At 47.6% G+C, this 15780-nt stretch overlaps 2 protein-coding genes across 3 annotated transcripts in view; both read left to right on the top strand.

Moving 5' to 3' along the window:
• GLIPR2 (GLI pathogenesis related 2) overlaps window positions 1-5420 on the top strand; it is a 20120-nt gene extending 14700 nt beyond the window's left edge. For both annotated transcript variants that reach the window (XM_077756192.1, XM_077756193.1), the window contains exon 5: window positions 3885-5420. In XM_077756192.1, the coding sequence (XP_077612318.1) occupies window positions 3885-4045 (161 nt within the window). In that variant the 3' untranslated portion in view covers window positions 4046-5420. The remainder of the gene's footprint in view (window positions 1-3884) is intronic.
• A 2214-nt stretch (window positions 5421-7634) lies between these two features.
• On the top strand, window positions 7635-10502 carry CCIN (calicin). Its single transcript, XM_077756190.1, has one exon. The coding sequence runs from the start codon at window positions 8690-8692 to the stop codon at window positions 10466-10468; it is 1779 nt and encodes a 592-aa protein (XP_077612316.1). The 5' UTR covers window positions 7635-8689; the 3' UTR covers window positions 10469-10502.
• Window positions 10503-15780: the final 5278 nt, after the last annotated feature.

Genomic DNA, 15780 nt, shown 5'->3' with positions numbered 1-15780 from the left:
GTGGGGGGCGGGTGGGGGGGAGAAGGTAAGGAAACGGTAAGTGATTTAGTTAGAAACCACTGTGTATCTGATGGTTGCTAAGGAAGTCATGTCCTTTAACTCATCTCTGAATACCCATACTTAATTATCTCTGTAACCAGAGACCTCCCCAGCCAGACGAAGAATAACTTAGTCTCATCTGTTTGGAAAAGGCTTCCACAGGCATGCATACTGCTGAGATGCACCTTGTGTCTGTAATCATTTCCTTGGCAACCGGCTGATAAAAGGCAGTTCGTCCTTGTCTGGGCAGCAGAGAGAGTGAATGGTCAGTAGTTAAAGCATGTGGTTCTCTTGAGAGAAAAGGCTTGTGTGGAAAAGGGCTTGAGCCTTAACATAGAGGCAGCTTTTAGAAGCAGTGACGCCGGGCAAAGCTGCTGAAGGCCTGGAGCTGTGACTCAAAAGTGTAAGGACCAAGGGTGAATTGGCAAGACGTGTTTCCCTCTATTTTGAGGTGAAAATCAAAGTTTGTTGGGCAATGGTTAATACAAGCTTAAGGAAACGTGATAAAGATGCATAATTGAACCTAGTGTTTGCTTTCCTGAAGTTCTTGCTTTGATTTTATCACAGCAACTCTACTGATCAGGGTTTATGTTTGGTTATTCTCACAATTTAGTAAGCTCAAATCTTTTATGGATGTAGACAAAGAAAAAAACTATACCTAACTTTTAAAAGTTATAAAAATGGAGTTCATCTGTAGGGCTAAATGTACAATGTAATCAATGAACATTTATTCAGTCCTTACTGTACATGAGACACAATGGAAGGTATCAACTGAAGTGTTGGAAGAGTGTGAGTATCTACCTTTCTTTCTTTTCTTTCCTTCCTTCTTTTTTTCTTCCTTCCTTCCTTCCTTCCTTCCTTCCTTTCATTTTGTGGTAAAATATATTTGCCATAAAATTAACCATTTTTGAGAATGCAGTTCAGCGAGATTACGTACATTCACATATTATGCAGCCATTGCCCTGTCCATCTCCAGAACTTTTCAGTCATCACAAAATTAAACTCTGAACCCATTAAACAATAACTCCCATCCTTCCCTCCCCACCTCCCCGCCCTTAAGCTCTAATAACCACTATTCCACTTTTGTCTCTATGAGTTTGACTATTGTAGGTATCTAATATAAGTAGAGTCATTAATAGTTGCCCTTTTGTGTCTGGCTTACTTCAGTTAGCATAATGTCCTTAAGGTTCATCCTCAAGGTAGAATGTATCAGAATTTCATTCCTTTTTTGAGGCTGAATAATATTTTATTATATGTATACATACAACATTTTGTTTATCCATTCGTCCATTGGTGGACATTTGGGTCCCCCACCCCCTTTTGGCTATTGTAAATAATGTTGTTGTGATCATTGGTATACAAATATCTGAGTCTCTGCTTTCAGTTCTTCTGGATTTATACCCAGATATAAATCCAGATATACCCAGATATAGTTCTTCTGGATTTATACCCAGAAGATACAGAATTATCATCTGATAATTCTATATTTCATCTTTTGAGGAGCCACCATACTGTCTTCCACCGTGGCTGCACCGTTTTACATTCCCATCAGCAAAGCATAAGGGTTCCAGTCTCTACACATCCTCAACAACATTGTTTTCCTCTTCTATAAAAAAAAAAATAATATCCATCCTAAGGGACCTAAAGTAGTTACCTCTTTCTTTCTTACCTGCCTTGTGAGAAACCTAGCTATTCGGATCACAATTTTCCTCTTTCCCTCTGTCTCTTCTACTCTTTATCAGATATTTATTGAGCATCTACCTGTGCCAAGCTCGGTGCTAAACACTGGGTATATTGCGGTCAATAAGAAAGGTGAGGTGCCCACCCTCAAGGAGGAAACATAGTCTCTTCAGTGTTGTTTTAGCAAATGAATAGCATTCTGTGATATGGAAGTAAATATTGACTTGTCAAATGATATCGGTAAGTTCTCAACAGTAGAGATGGGAGGGATAAGCTCCCAACCTCTACACCTAGGAGCCAGAAGTATTAATGATCACTGAGCAAAGAGTCCATTACAGCAACTCTTTGACTCCAGAGCAGAAGGGGAGTTGGAAAGAAAAAGCTTGAAAGAAGCAGTGAGTGAGGGGCAGGCAGCCTGAGATGCTGAGAAGCCTAGCAAATCACAGACGTGTCTGGAGGATCAGGCAGTAGCTTGAGAAGGAACTGGGCTGTTTGGCTCAGAGCAAAGGGAATTGAAGGAAGCTCTAACCTGTCAAGGTCTCAAAGAGCTCCAAATAGAAGGCCTGCACTTCAGTGAAGGCAGAACCCAAGTCCAAGATGGTTCTTCCATATGCCTTTTCATTCATTCACTCATTCCATTCATTCATTCATTCAACAAAAGTTTGGTTTACACTTTCCACGTGCCAGGCTGTGCCAGGGTACTGAACATACTGAAACAATTTCTTTCCTGCCTCTGTGAGTGTCATAGCCTAGTCAAAAAGCCAAGCAGATTAGCAAGAAATCAAACACACATAACATTGCAAATGGTAAGAGTGCTGAGGGGGGAAAACAGGGTATGATAAGATGATCTCGAGAGGGAGGTGTTCAGGAAATGAGTCATTGTGAAAGACTTCTCTGCACAAGTGACATTCAGGCTGAGGCCTAAGGGACAAGAAGATGTTGGTCATCATCAGAGTGTTCCACACAATGGCCAGTGTGTATAAGGGCTCCATGGTGGGAAATAACCTGATGTGCTCAAGGAATGGAAAGGAAGCCACTGGGCCAAAGCATTCACTTTCATCGCTTTTATTCTAGATGCAATTGGAAGCAACTGAAGGATTTTTAAGCAGGGAAGTAAACAGATATGTCTAAAAATGGTTACTCTGGCTATTTTGGGAGAAAGTGAATTAGAGAAGGCAAAGGCAGATGCTAGGGAACCAATCAAGGGCTATTACAATGGTCCAAGTGAGAAAGTTTGTGGTTTAGACCAAAGTTTGGGAGTAGATGGACTTAGGATATATTTTGGAGTTAGAATCTTCAGGATCGAATGATGCATTGTCGAGGGAGAAATGAGGGAGAAGGAGGGATAGAGACCAACCCCTAGGGTTGTGTGCATAGAGGGACCATTAATGGAAATGGAAGTTAGGAAGAGGAGTAAACTCTGGGGGGTGGGGAGGGCGGGGAACCAAAATCGAGAGTGAGGTTTGAATAGGTTACATTTGAGATGCTTGTGAGTCATCCAAGTGGAAATGTCAAGTAAGTAGTTGTATCTGGAACACAGAGATTTGGGCTGGAGAAATACATTTGGGAGCCAGGGAGAGATGAAATTACCTAAAGAGGGCAGCAAGAAAAAAACAGCCCAGGACTGAGCCTTGGGAAGTGCAGGTCCCTCCAACATTTACAAGTGAGAAGCAAGAGGAAGAAGAAGAGGCAGTGAGATGGGGATCCCTGAAAGGGGCAGCATCGTGGAAACCAAAATAGGAGAGTGCTTCAAAAAGGGGAGGAGTTGACCCTATCAAATGTTCCTGAGCTGTCACGTAAGATAGAGACAAAAAGGGATCTTTGGGGGAGAACATGGAGCTAGACCATCAGTGACCCTGAAGAATACAGCCTGGGTGGGGGAGGGGCGGAGAGAGGAGCTGACAGGGTGTCATCCTAACTGTTGGGGTCACTCAGCTTTGTTGTGATCTCTGGGAGACTGCGAAACCTTTGAGCATTGAGAACTGGTGAGGTGAGGATCTGTGTGGCTGATTGAGAGGACAGATGCGTCTGTGTCTCCTTCCTCTGACTGGTGTGTGTGAAGATCCAGCTGCCCAAGCCCAACAGGACAGTGCAGGGTTCAAGAACCCTTTGAAACATCCTTCTCCGGATTCTGCCAACTGATCCGTTGCCCTGTGCCCCTACAGGACACTTCACGGCCATGGTATGGAAGAATACAAAGAAGATGGGAGTGGGGAAGGCGCCCGCAAGTGATGGGTCTTCCTTCGTGGTGGCCCGATACTTCCCGGCAGGGAATGTCGTCAACCAGGGCTTCTTTGAAGAAAATGTCCTGCCTCCAAAGAAGTAATTCATTAAACGTAACGGGAAGGTGGCAGACTTCGCGTCGATACGAAGTGCCTGGAACAAAAACTCAGCGGCGTGTGTGTCCCTGTGGGTGTGTGTGCTCGGTGTGAGTGTGCTGCGTGGGAGTGTCTCCCGCACACACACACTTGGACATACCGTTCTGCATGAACTTATTCTTATCAAAGGAAGGAGCATATGAAGCCTTTATCCTGATGGTTACCTAGACCACAATTATTTGGACTTGAGGGGAGAAAAAGCAACTTGAAAACATTTGGGCTTTTTTTTTTTTTTCTAAAGCAAACTTCTTTTGTATATTTCTTATGATATCCATCCCTGGTCTTTTTCTATTCCAGATGTTTGCGATGCTTAGATGTGAAGTTCATTTTGTGCGATCTTCTTGCATTGTAATCTACTTTGGGTAGATATTTAAGAATATTAAACTCTCGTTTAACTGTAACATAAAACAGCTTTAAACACATAAACATAAAGCAGCTGCCACGGGGAACATGGGGCAGGCAGCAAGTCCATTTCACAGACTCACTGAGATTTCTCAGTTGTAAGACATGAGGTCATCTACATGCCTCCTGGAATCCTCTAATGGGAATGCCAAAGAACAAATGGAGAGAAAAGCTTTACTTCCTTGCATTTTCTACCACTACCACCAACCTTGTCCCCCCACCCCCTCCACCCCCGCCTTTTTTCTTAAAATCCTCTGGCATTACAGAACTCAGTATGTGCCTTCTGGTTTCTAAGGCCTTGGGTCAGGCCTGAAACCGCCCCCCTCCCCCACCTCTGCTAGGTGGCCCAAGGCCTGCTCTGGGAGAAAGCCCCTCACACAGCCTGGGCTCACGGCCAAGCATCCGACAGATGAAGTCAGTGCGCGTGGGGGTGAGTGTGAGCTCACCAGGGCCCCCAGAGGAAGCCCTCCAGCCTCTGCCCTCCCCTCACACACAGGGCGGGAGCCCCAGCCGTTCCTGGCAGCTGTGGCTGCAGCTGTGCTGGCTGCTCCCTTCAGGAATGTGTGACAGGCCCAAATGTTCCAGGGAGACATCCCAAGTGGGGGGTTTAGGACCGCCAACTTGCTTCTGTGTTTTGCCTCAAACTATACAAAGTTCCCCTGAATAACAATTTCACATGGTCCATATGGGAAGCACCAACCCAGATGCCGAGCTGAGTGACACTGGCATCTCCGAGTCCCAAGATAGCAAGGGTGGGAGTCAGAAGGCCTCCGGCTTAAAGACAGAAGTCTGAGCAGGCCCGTCAGGAAACACGCTTCCTGAAGGTCTGTGTTACACTGTGAACACAGTCTCATGCTGTGCCCTTCTTTTCACCCAGGGAAATTGACTAAGACAACAATAAAATCTTTTTCTTTTGTGTAATATCTTCCATGTCATTCATGCTCGATTGTTAACTGGTGACTGAGGTAATCATAACTGTCCGTTTCTGTCTTAGGTAACTCAAGCTTCTGAATACCTCCGACCTCTCCCCTGTACGTTGTGCCTCTTGGGCAGCCATGTTTTGATCCATGTGACCCATCGTCACACGGCTGATTGGACTAAAGTGGACATGTGATCCAAGGGCAGCCAATCCCTGGGCTGGCCAGGGACAGGAATTTAGCTGAGGAGAGCGTTTGCCAGTTGCACAGAGAAAATTGGGATGCCATGAGTTTGAGTGAGGGCCGTGGCAAGCCAAAACTGTATGTAAGCCAAGTTGCCAGCTGAAAATATGTGGAAGTGAGAAAGCCAGTTGTCAGAGGTACAAAAGCGGGGGAGTGAGCTTTCCAGCTCCAGGCCAAATCTGTGTATCTTTAAAGCACACCCCTCATCTTCAGGGCTTCCCAACAAAATGATATGTCAACTGCTGCTCCTCAGAAGTTAGAATATTAGGGCCCCTTCCCCGAGGGAGTCTTCCTCAACCAAATAATGAGCTGGGCGGAAAGCTGAGGATGGGTGGAATAAAAAGACTGGGCTGAGGCCACACCTGGGCAACTACCTGGAGCAACAGGGGCTGAATGACCAGTGGGTGAACTTCCTGGTGGCTCCCAGGGACACCTTCCACCCAATACACATACATGACTGGGTGGTGGACGCTGGCATGCAGCCAGGCTCTTGAGGCTGGAGTCTGGTTCCTCAAGTGGCTGGAGAAAGAATAAAGCTGACCAGAGGAGCATTCTAGGCTGAAGAAAAGCCAGGCAACAAAGCTGGCTGAGGAAGTGGGCATTCATCTCACTTCTTTAATGGATTTCTTAAAGACAGCACCTCCCACAATTAATAAGAGTCGAAGACATGCCAGGTTGCCTGTTCTCCTTTGTTGTCAGAGAGCAGAGGAAGGAATTAGGGACCCTGGCTCCAAGCTCTAGTCCTGTGCTCTCAGGGTGGTGCGCCCTTCCCCACACAGTCTGTCCAGTTGTACACGGTCTGGCACAAAGAGTTAAGTCTCGTGGATCTTCTCAGGTCCTGTGACCCCCCCCCATGCCCAACTATCTTAACTGGAGAGACTTCCTGCCCTGGTGGTCTGGTGTCTGAAACTAACGCAAAGGGGCACAGCCACCTCCTCCCCCCAAATGCCCTGAAGGCTGAAGGACGAGGGGGCAAAGGTGTGGATGCAACAACAGGCCTGACTCCATCCATCCTTTCCTCATGGTTGAAACGCCCCTGGAGGTGAGGTCGGCGGGCCTCTCACAAGGGCAGGCCTAGAAGCCAATGGGAATGAACAGGCGGCTGTTACCAGCCCCAAGGGGCCTCACCTGCGCCCAAATCGTGGCCACTTCTGAGAGCAGGGCTGGAAGCATTTAGGGCTCAGTTAGTCTCACATGGAGAAAACGGAGAGGAAGCCACCTAAACCCCACAGCTAGTCTGGTGGAGGGTCTGAAATCAGCCTTCTTTTCATGGGGGAAAACAGAAGTGCTTAGCCTCGTGCAGAGATATGTCAAGAGACTGAGTGCCTCTACTCCGTTCAGGTATCAAGGTGAACAAATGCAGCATTCAAACGTAAGTACTTTTAAATAATATTCAAGTTGCCAAATCCCCAAAGAAAAAGCCAGGCCTAAAATGGAAGGGTGTGGTACAGAGACGATGAATGAGAACTTGACCGCGCCAGGCAGGGAAAGAGCCGGCAGGCTCACATTCCCCACGCTCCAGGCAACACTGTTTTCCTAGTAGGGGCGCTAAGGCCCGGCGCCCAGGTCCTTTCTGCGCCATGTGGTCATCCCCGCAAAGGCCTGCGAGTTGAGCCCCTCGCTGGGGTCCCCTAAGGTTGGTCCGGGTGGGGCCCCGGGACTCTTCCACTCTCCGCAGGAGCCGGGCCCTCGGGGAAGCCCACGCCCGCCCGGGTTGCCGAGGGGTGACGCCCCGAGTCTGAGACGGCTTCTCTCCGCGGCCCCCACCTGTAAAGCGGGCGCAGGCGGCTGGGTGGTGAACTTAGGAGGCCCTGCTGAGGGCATCCGGTCGCCCCGGGGGGCCGGGCGCNGATTCCAGACCCCCCCCCTCCAACCAGGAGCCAACCAGACGGAGACAGGTATTTAGGAAGGAAGCAACCAAGGACACCAGCACTGGGCGAACTGAGAGAGTAATAAAGTAACGGCCCCTAACATTTATTGAACGTTTGCTACCAGCCAAACGTTGTGCTTAACACTCTCTAGTCATGTTCTCATTAAAGCTCTTAAGGATCTTCGAAGCAGGTCCTGTTATTCCCATCTCACGGTTGAGGAAACTGAAGTTTAGACAGTCCTGAGCCACCTGTCCCAGGTCCACACTTGATGGAGCGCGCTGACCCACCACAGCCCCCACAGCTGCACGACTACAGACTTGGAAATGTGGAGAGAAGGTCCCAGTTTGCTGTGGCAGTGAAATAATCAGAGCGTCAGAGGCCCTCCCATCCCCCAGTGTGTGGCTAACTCCTGTGACCCGGCTCCAACCAGTAGCCCCTACCTCTCCATTTTAAAAAAGAATGGTGCCCGTGGCTACAAAGGTCAGAAGGCAAAAGACAGAGCCTGCAATTCTCTGTTGGCCAGGAGCCTTGGCAGAGAAAGTTACCTCGAGGCCCGAGAATCAGAGCCTAGGGAGAACTAGGGAGTCGGGAGCTTTCTGGAAAGGTGAAGAGCACTGAGTTAGAGAAGGCTTGGGTTCCAGGCCCTAGTCAGCTTCCAACCCACCGTGGGATCTTGAGCAAGTCCCTTCTCTTCTCTGGGCCTGTCTCCCTCCTATCCGTGGGAAGATTCTTCTACATCCAAAAATCTTTCTTCCCTCAGCCTCCCTTCTTCTCTTCCCATACCACCACCCCCTCCACCCAAAGTGGCTCTAACATTCCAGCAATAGCCTTGAACTGAGTTTGAAAAGCCCCAGATGAGAACTGCAACCCATCTCTGATTCTCCTGAGCTCTGGGCCCAGGGCTTCAAGTCCTGGCGGGGGAGCTAGCCTTGGCACATTGGAGCCACCAAAGGGGAGAAAGGTCCTGCGCCTCTGAGAAGGGCCTCAGGGGGCTGGCATTGTGATGACCTCATCCACTCTATGACATCACCCTCTCTCCCAGCCGGCCTCCTCTCTGATCAGCTGCTCTGCAAACAACCATCAATCTGAATCCCAAAGGCCTGAGAAAGTCTGTTCTCCAGTACCTGCTGCTGATCTGCCTCAGCCAGCAAGAAGCACCATGAAATTGGAATTCACGGAGAAAAACTACAACAGCTTCGTGCTGCAGAACCTGAACAAACAGAGGAAACGCAAAGAGTACTGGGACATGGCCCTGACCGTGGACCACCATGTCTTCTTCGCCCACCGCAATGTGCTGGCGGCTGTCTCTCCACTGGTGAAGAGCCTCATCTCCAGCAATGACATGAAGACCACCGATGAGCTCTTTATCACCATTGACCCCAACTACCTGAGTCCGGCCACGGTGGACCAGCTCCTAGACTACTTCTACAGCGGCAAGGTGGTGATCTCGGAGCAGAACGTGGAGGAGCTCCTTCGTGGGGCCCAGTATTTCAACACACCACGCCTTCGAATCCACTGTAATGACTTCCTGATTAAGTCCATCCGCCGAGCAAACTGCCTGCGTTACCTCTTCTTGGCCGAGCTGTTTGAGCTCAAAGAGGTATCAGACTTGGCCTACTCTGGCATTCGTGACAACTTCCACTACTGGGCCAGTCCTGAGGGCTCTCTGCACTTCATGCGCTGTCCGCCAGTCATCTTTGGCCGCCTGCTCCGAGATGAAAACTTGCATGTGCTCAACGAGGACCAGGCTCTCAGTGCACTCATCAATTGGGTGTACTTCCGGAAGGATGAGCGGGAGAAGTATTTCAAGAAGTTCTTCAATTACATCAACCTTAATGCCGTCTCCAACAAGACGCTGATGTTTGCCAGCAACAAGCTGATGGGCATGGAGAACAGCTCAGCCCATGTGACCCTGATTGAGAGTGTCCTTATGGACCGAAAACAGGAGAGGCCATGCAGCCTGTTGAGCTACCAGCGGAAAGGGGCCCTGCTTGATTCGGTGGTCATCCTGGGGGGCCAGAAGGCCCATGGCAAGTTCAATGATGGAGTGTTTGCCTATATCATCCAGGAAAACCTGTGGTTGAAGCTGTCAGAGATGCCCTATCGGGCAGCGGCACTTAGCGCCACCTCCGCTGGTCGCTACATCTACATCTCTGGTGGCACCACTGAGCAGATTTCAGGGCTGAAGACAGCTTGGCGGTATGACATGGATGACAACTCCTGGACCAAGTTGCCAGACCTACCAATTGGGCTTGTCTTCCACACCATGGTGACCTGCGGGGGGACAGTGTACTCAGTGGGTGGGAGCATTGCTCCAAGGCGGTATGTCTCCAACATCTATCGCTATGATGAGCGCAAGGAGGCCTGGTGCCTGGCAGGGAAGATGAGCATCCCTATGGATGGCACAGCCGTGATCACCAAGGGTGACCGGAACCTGTACATTGTCACTGGGCGGTGCTTGGTGAAGGGCTACATTTCCCGGGTTGGAGTGGTAGACTGCTTTGACACCAACACCGGGGATGTGGTCCAGTGTATAACCTTTCCCATTGAGTTCAACCACCGGCCCTTGCTCTCTTTCCATCAGGACAACATCCTGTGTGTACACAGCCACCGGCAGAGTGTGGAAATCAATCTGCAGAAGATAAAGGCCAACAAGACAACCACCTCGGTGCCTCTCTTGCCCAACAACTGCCCTTTGGATGTGTCCCATGCTATATGCTCCATTGGAGACAGCAAAGTGTTCGTATGCGGGGGTGTCACCACAGCCAGCGATGTCCAGACAAAGGACTACACCATTAACCCAAACGCCTACCTGTTGGACCAAAAGATAGGCGAGTGGAAGACCCTGGCACCCCCACCGGAAGCACTGGACTGTCCTGCCTGCTGTCTAGCCAAACTACCTTGCAAGATTCTTCAAAGGATTGAAACAACTTTTTAAGTGGGAGAATAAGTAAATGCATTATTATTCACAATTTAATGAGAGAAAGAGAGGAGGATGGCCTGTTGGTTCCTTCTTAGTGATCCAGTCCATGTTTGACCCTGAAAGAGGAGATTCCGGGCTAGGGCTGCTCCCAGTGGGTGGAAATTCAGGGCTGCTATGTCACTGGAGGGATCCAAGCTGAGGCTGGAATAGAGTCCCTGGTGGGTGGGACTGAAGCATCTCCTGGGCACTGGCCAAGGTGGTGTCCGGAAACCCCCATTCTATCCCCTGTAGTCATCTCACCGGCATCTACTAGCCTGACAGATAAAGCATTCGCTTGGAGTTTTGAAGCCTCAGGCTCCTCCAACACTCACTGCCCTCAAGTCTGCCCAGGAAAGCGGGGGAGGGCAGATCCCAGGTTTGGGACGGGAGACTCATGGTCTGAGGGTGAGGTAGGGGAGGGGGGAGGAAGTGGTGTGGGAAAGGCTCAGGGATGGGGGCAGAGGGAACAGGGGAGGCAGGGTTATTTGGCTGTTGTATTTGACTGCAGCTGTGGTGTGTGTCTTATTTGTGGGGAAGTTGTGGGGGGTGAGTTACCGTTGTTTGCAGTAAGCAAACTTCATTGAAAACTCTCTGCAGGAATACAGGGTTTGAGGGACTGGGAGCAAAAGAGACATCAGTAAAGGGAGAAAAAGAAATCTATATAGTGGTCCCCCTTCTCTGTGGTTTTGCTTCCCATGGTCCACTGTGATCCAGAAGCAGATGGTCATCATGTTTCATCAGAAGACAGTAGTAGCCTAACACTATGTCACAACGCCCACGTCACTCACCTAACTTCATCTCCTCATGCAGGGATCGTGTTATCTCCCATCATCACAAGAAGGGAGAGTACAGCACAATAAGATATTTTGAGACAGACCACATTCACATAATTTTTATTACAGTGTATTGTTAAAATTGTTCTAGTGTTGGCTATTGTTGTTAACCTCTTACTGTGCTTAATTTAGAAATTAAACTTTATCAGGGATATGTTTGTTAAGGAAAAAACATAGTATGCAGTGGGTTCGGTATTACCTGCAGTTTTCAGGTATTGATTAGGGGTCCTGGAAGGGATCCCCTGCAGACAAAGGGGGGACTACTGTATCTCTGTTGGAGAGAAACTTGGGGATGAGGCGAGATGACAGGATGAGAGAGACTGGATGGTATAGTAGTTAGGAGTACAGACATTGGGACCAGTTGGCCTCATTTAAATACCAGTTCCACCACCTGCTGGGTAATCCTGGGCAAACTACTTAACATCTCTGTGCCTTTGTTTCCTTATCTGAAAAAGAGAGATAATAAGAGTGCCTACCTCATAGGGTGATGTGAAGTTTAAATGACTTAATACATGTAAATCCCTAAGACAGTCCCTGGCATATATAAAAGTGCTACAGGAGTACAAATTTTTTTTTTTTTTAAAGGAAAATAAGAGTGTGTCAAGGGTCCAGGTTCTTGTGCCTTTATATCATTAAGGTTCCCTAAAATGCTCTCTGAGACTCCCTACCTCAAAGCCTTCATGAGACTTCCTCAGTTCTATCTCTGTTTCCCTTTCATTCGTTTGTGTACTAATATATAATCCTCATTTATCTGCTAACTCATTCATGAACTGACTTACTCATCAGTTCACACGCACACCATTCACTGAGGTGTCTCTGCGCAGGTCCTTGCTCTAGGTGTTGGGACCACAGGCATGACACAGACAATCCATGTCCCAGTAAGGGAGTAGCTATAGCAGTGCTGTGCAATGGGAAAATAATGCAAGCCACATATGTAATTTAAATTTCTCTAGAAGCTATGCTACAAAAGTAAAAAACGGGTGAGATTAATTTTAATATATTTTATTTAACCCAACATATCCAAATATTATTTAAGCAAGTAGTCAGTGCAAACATTTATTAATGGGATATTTAACATTCTTTTCTTCTCGTACGAAGTCTTTGGAATCGTGTGTATTTTACACTTACAGCACAAGTGCATATGGACTAACCAAATACATAAGGACCCGGAAGGCTAGTGGCTACCTTATTAGTGCAGGACACTTTACATAGCTTCAGGGGTCAAGCCTGCTCCTTCCCCTTCTTTTTGCCCCTCAGTCCTGTTTGACCTGCTCAGCATCATCTTCTTGACCCCTCTGCTGGGTGGTCTCTGGCTTCAAAGCCTGCCTTCTGCCTAAGTCCTACTTTGCTCCCTGCAGGCGAGGACCTTCCACTTCACAGCTGACCTCTTCTCTGGAATTTCTCCCACCTCGCTTACTCCTTCAATGCCAGTAGCCCCCACCTCTGCTCACCTCACTGCCATCTTCCAGCTGGAAGAACGACACGGTCTCACAGATCCATGCGACTAAGCCCACCGGCCCCACCCCCACCCCACCAGGCTTATCTGGCCACTGAGTCACCTCTTACTGACTCCGGATGCCATTCCCCACAGCTGATTCTCTAACCCTCTCTGGTGTCCTGGGTCCCCACTCTTTTCTCTCTTTCAACTGTTTACCTCTCATTCTGCCACCACGTGTCCAGAGAAATGGAGGGCAAGTGATCTGAGCTCCATGAACAAGCCGGCATTCACCACAACTCTCTCCGGACCTTCCGCTGCTTTCCTGCATCTCAGAGGAAGAGCTGTCCCTCCAGGACTCAGCGCTGATCCCCTCCCCTGGGTCTCCATTTTGTCACCTCACAACTTCTCAAGACCCTCAATTCCTCCTCTCTCTACATCCCCTTCCCAATTTTTTTTTCTTTATTCCATAAATATTCTCAAGTTTCTCTTTTTCTGGAAACAAACCCTCCTTGACTCGGAAGTCCACCTCTTGCTATCTGCCCATCTGTTTCCTTAGTTGAGCTTCTTATGCCCATAGTCTCTGGGCCCATCTCTCACTTCCAGATCAATCTCTAAACCACTCAGTCTGGCTTCTGTTCCTATCATGCCACCAAACTGTCGCCTGACAACATTGTCCTCTTTGTCTTTTTCTCTGTCAGTTCTTTTCCTTGCAGTTCTGGACAGTAGTGACCTCTCCCCCGTGTAGCAAAATCACGAGGGTGCTTGCTAAAAAAGGGAGATCTTTGGCATGGTGGGATTATAATTTGATATATTAACCCAGGTGGTCAGTCCTTCCTTCCTCCCTCTTCCTTCTTTCCTAATCCTTTGCCACCTTAGAATTAGACCATAAGGCTGAACCATTTGAGGCTGGCTACCCTGAGGAGGCTGGCAGAGCTGAATGTAGAATCAAATTCTTGGCTTTAGCTTGCAAGGGAAACTTTAGCAATTCATAGCGGAGATTGTGGTCTTGAAAGACAAGACTTTTGAACTACAACTCAGGTCTTCAAACTCAGGCACGTGAAGGCTTTCCAAGGGAAATTCAGACATGTACGATATTTAGGGCATCAGCTTCCAGATCTTCAACTTTTTCTCTAAAATCAATCTACCTGAGGATATACCTGTGGTGGAGATTTCATTCTAGTTCTCTTTCCCCACCTTCTCTTCCAAATTATTCTTCCAACACCTTACACACATACACACACAGCCACCTTTACCCATCCCACATCTTCTTAGGATGTGCTGCCTCACAGTGCCACACAAGGGTATAAATTGAGGTCAGGGAAGTATCAGTGAAACCTCCTTCTTTCATCAAGATGCCAATATCAAAGAAGACTTTGTTGTGTTTTTCTCATGTATCCAGTGCTTTTGTTAAGGTGTGAAATCTGGTGTTAAAAACTGGAGTGTTTTAGGGGACCTGGGTGGCTCAGTCTGTTGAGTGTCTGACTTCGGCTCAAGTCATGAACTCTCCGTGAGTTTGAGCCCTGTGACGGGCTCTGTGCTGACAGCTCAGAGCCTAGAGCCTGCTTTGGATTCTGTGTCTTCCTCTCTCTCCCTCTGTTCCTCCCACCGTTTGCACTCTCTCTCTCTCTCTCTCAAAAATAAATAAAGATAAAAAAATACTAAAAACTGGGTGTTTTTGTCCAAGTTAGGTTGTCCAAAAATATTAAATAGCATGATGGAATGATGACATATTTTGAAAAGCTTTATTGAGATATAATTCACATATCATACAATTCAATCAAAGTATTCAATGACTCTTAGATATTCACAGACTTGTACAGTCATTATCACAATTTTATAAGATTGTCATTACCCCAAAAAGAATCCTGAAGCCTCTTTGCTGTTATTTCTAACTCCCTCATCTTCCCAGCCCGAGGCAGCCTCTAGTCTACTTTCTCTCTATGGATTAGCCTGTCCTACATATTTCATATAAATGGAATCAGACAATATATGACTTTTTTTTAAAAGTAGGCTCCACACCTAGCATGGGGCCCAATGCGAGGCATGAACTCACAACCCTGAGATCAAGACCAGAGCTGAGATCAAGTCAGATGCTTGACCAACCAAGCTACCCAGGTGCCCCAGTACGTGACTTTTAAATTGCCTTCTTTCACTTAGCCTAATGTTTTCAAAGTTCATCTATGTAGTAGCATATGCCAGTACTTCATTCCTTTTTATGGCCAAGTAATATTCTACTGTATGGATAGACCACTTGGGCACCTGGGTTGTTTCCGCTTCTTAGCTAGTATGAACAATGCTCTGTGAACATTCATGTACAAGTTTTTGTGTTTTCATTTCTGTGGGATATACACCTCAGAGTAGAATTGTTGGATCATAAGGTAACTCTATGTTGAATTATTTGAAAAACTGCCAGACTGCTTTCAAGGCAGATGCATCATTTTACATTCCCACTTGCAATGTATGACAGTTTCAATTTCTTCACGACCTCATCAACACTTCATATTATCTTCCTTTCCAAGCACAGTCATCTTAGTGGGAGCAAAGTGGCATCTCATTGTGGTTGTGATTTACATTTCCCTGAGGGCTAATGATGTTGAGCATCTTTTCATGGTCTTATTTTATGACAGTTGCTTAATAACCTTGCCTCTCCCACACACCACTGTTCTCAGAGAAAGCATTCTTCCTGAGGCAGTGTTATGTGAGGACAAAACACAGGCAGTGTGGCACAGCAGTACTGACAGCCAGAGTGTACTATTGCATGTAGGCCATAGACTCGTGGCAAGTCTGTGCTTTCCTACCTACCCATTTCTTTCATTTTTTTTTTATTTTTCACTTTTTTAATGTTTATTTATTTTTGAGAGACAGAGTGCAAGCAGGAGAGAGGCAGAGAGAGAGGGAGAGACAGAATTTGAAGCAGGCTCCAGGCTCTGAGCTGTCAGTGCAGAGCCCGACATGAGGCTCGAACCCACGAACTGTGAGATCATGACCTGAGCTGAAGTCAGACACTCAACCGACTG

The sequence above is a fragment of the Crocuta crocuta genome, unplaced genomic scaffold (genome assembly GCF_008692635.1).
Source record: "Crocuta crocuta isolate KB4526 unplaced genomic scaffold, BGI_CrCroc_1.0 scaffold431, whole genome shotgun sequence".
NCBI lineage: Eukaryota > Metazoa > Chordata > Mammalia > Carnivora > Hyaenidae > Crocuta > Crocuta crocuta.
The sequence above is the reverse complement of the archived record's forward strand: the minus strand, read 5'-3'. Positions and strand labels throughout refer to the sequence as shown.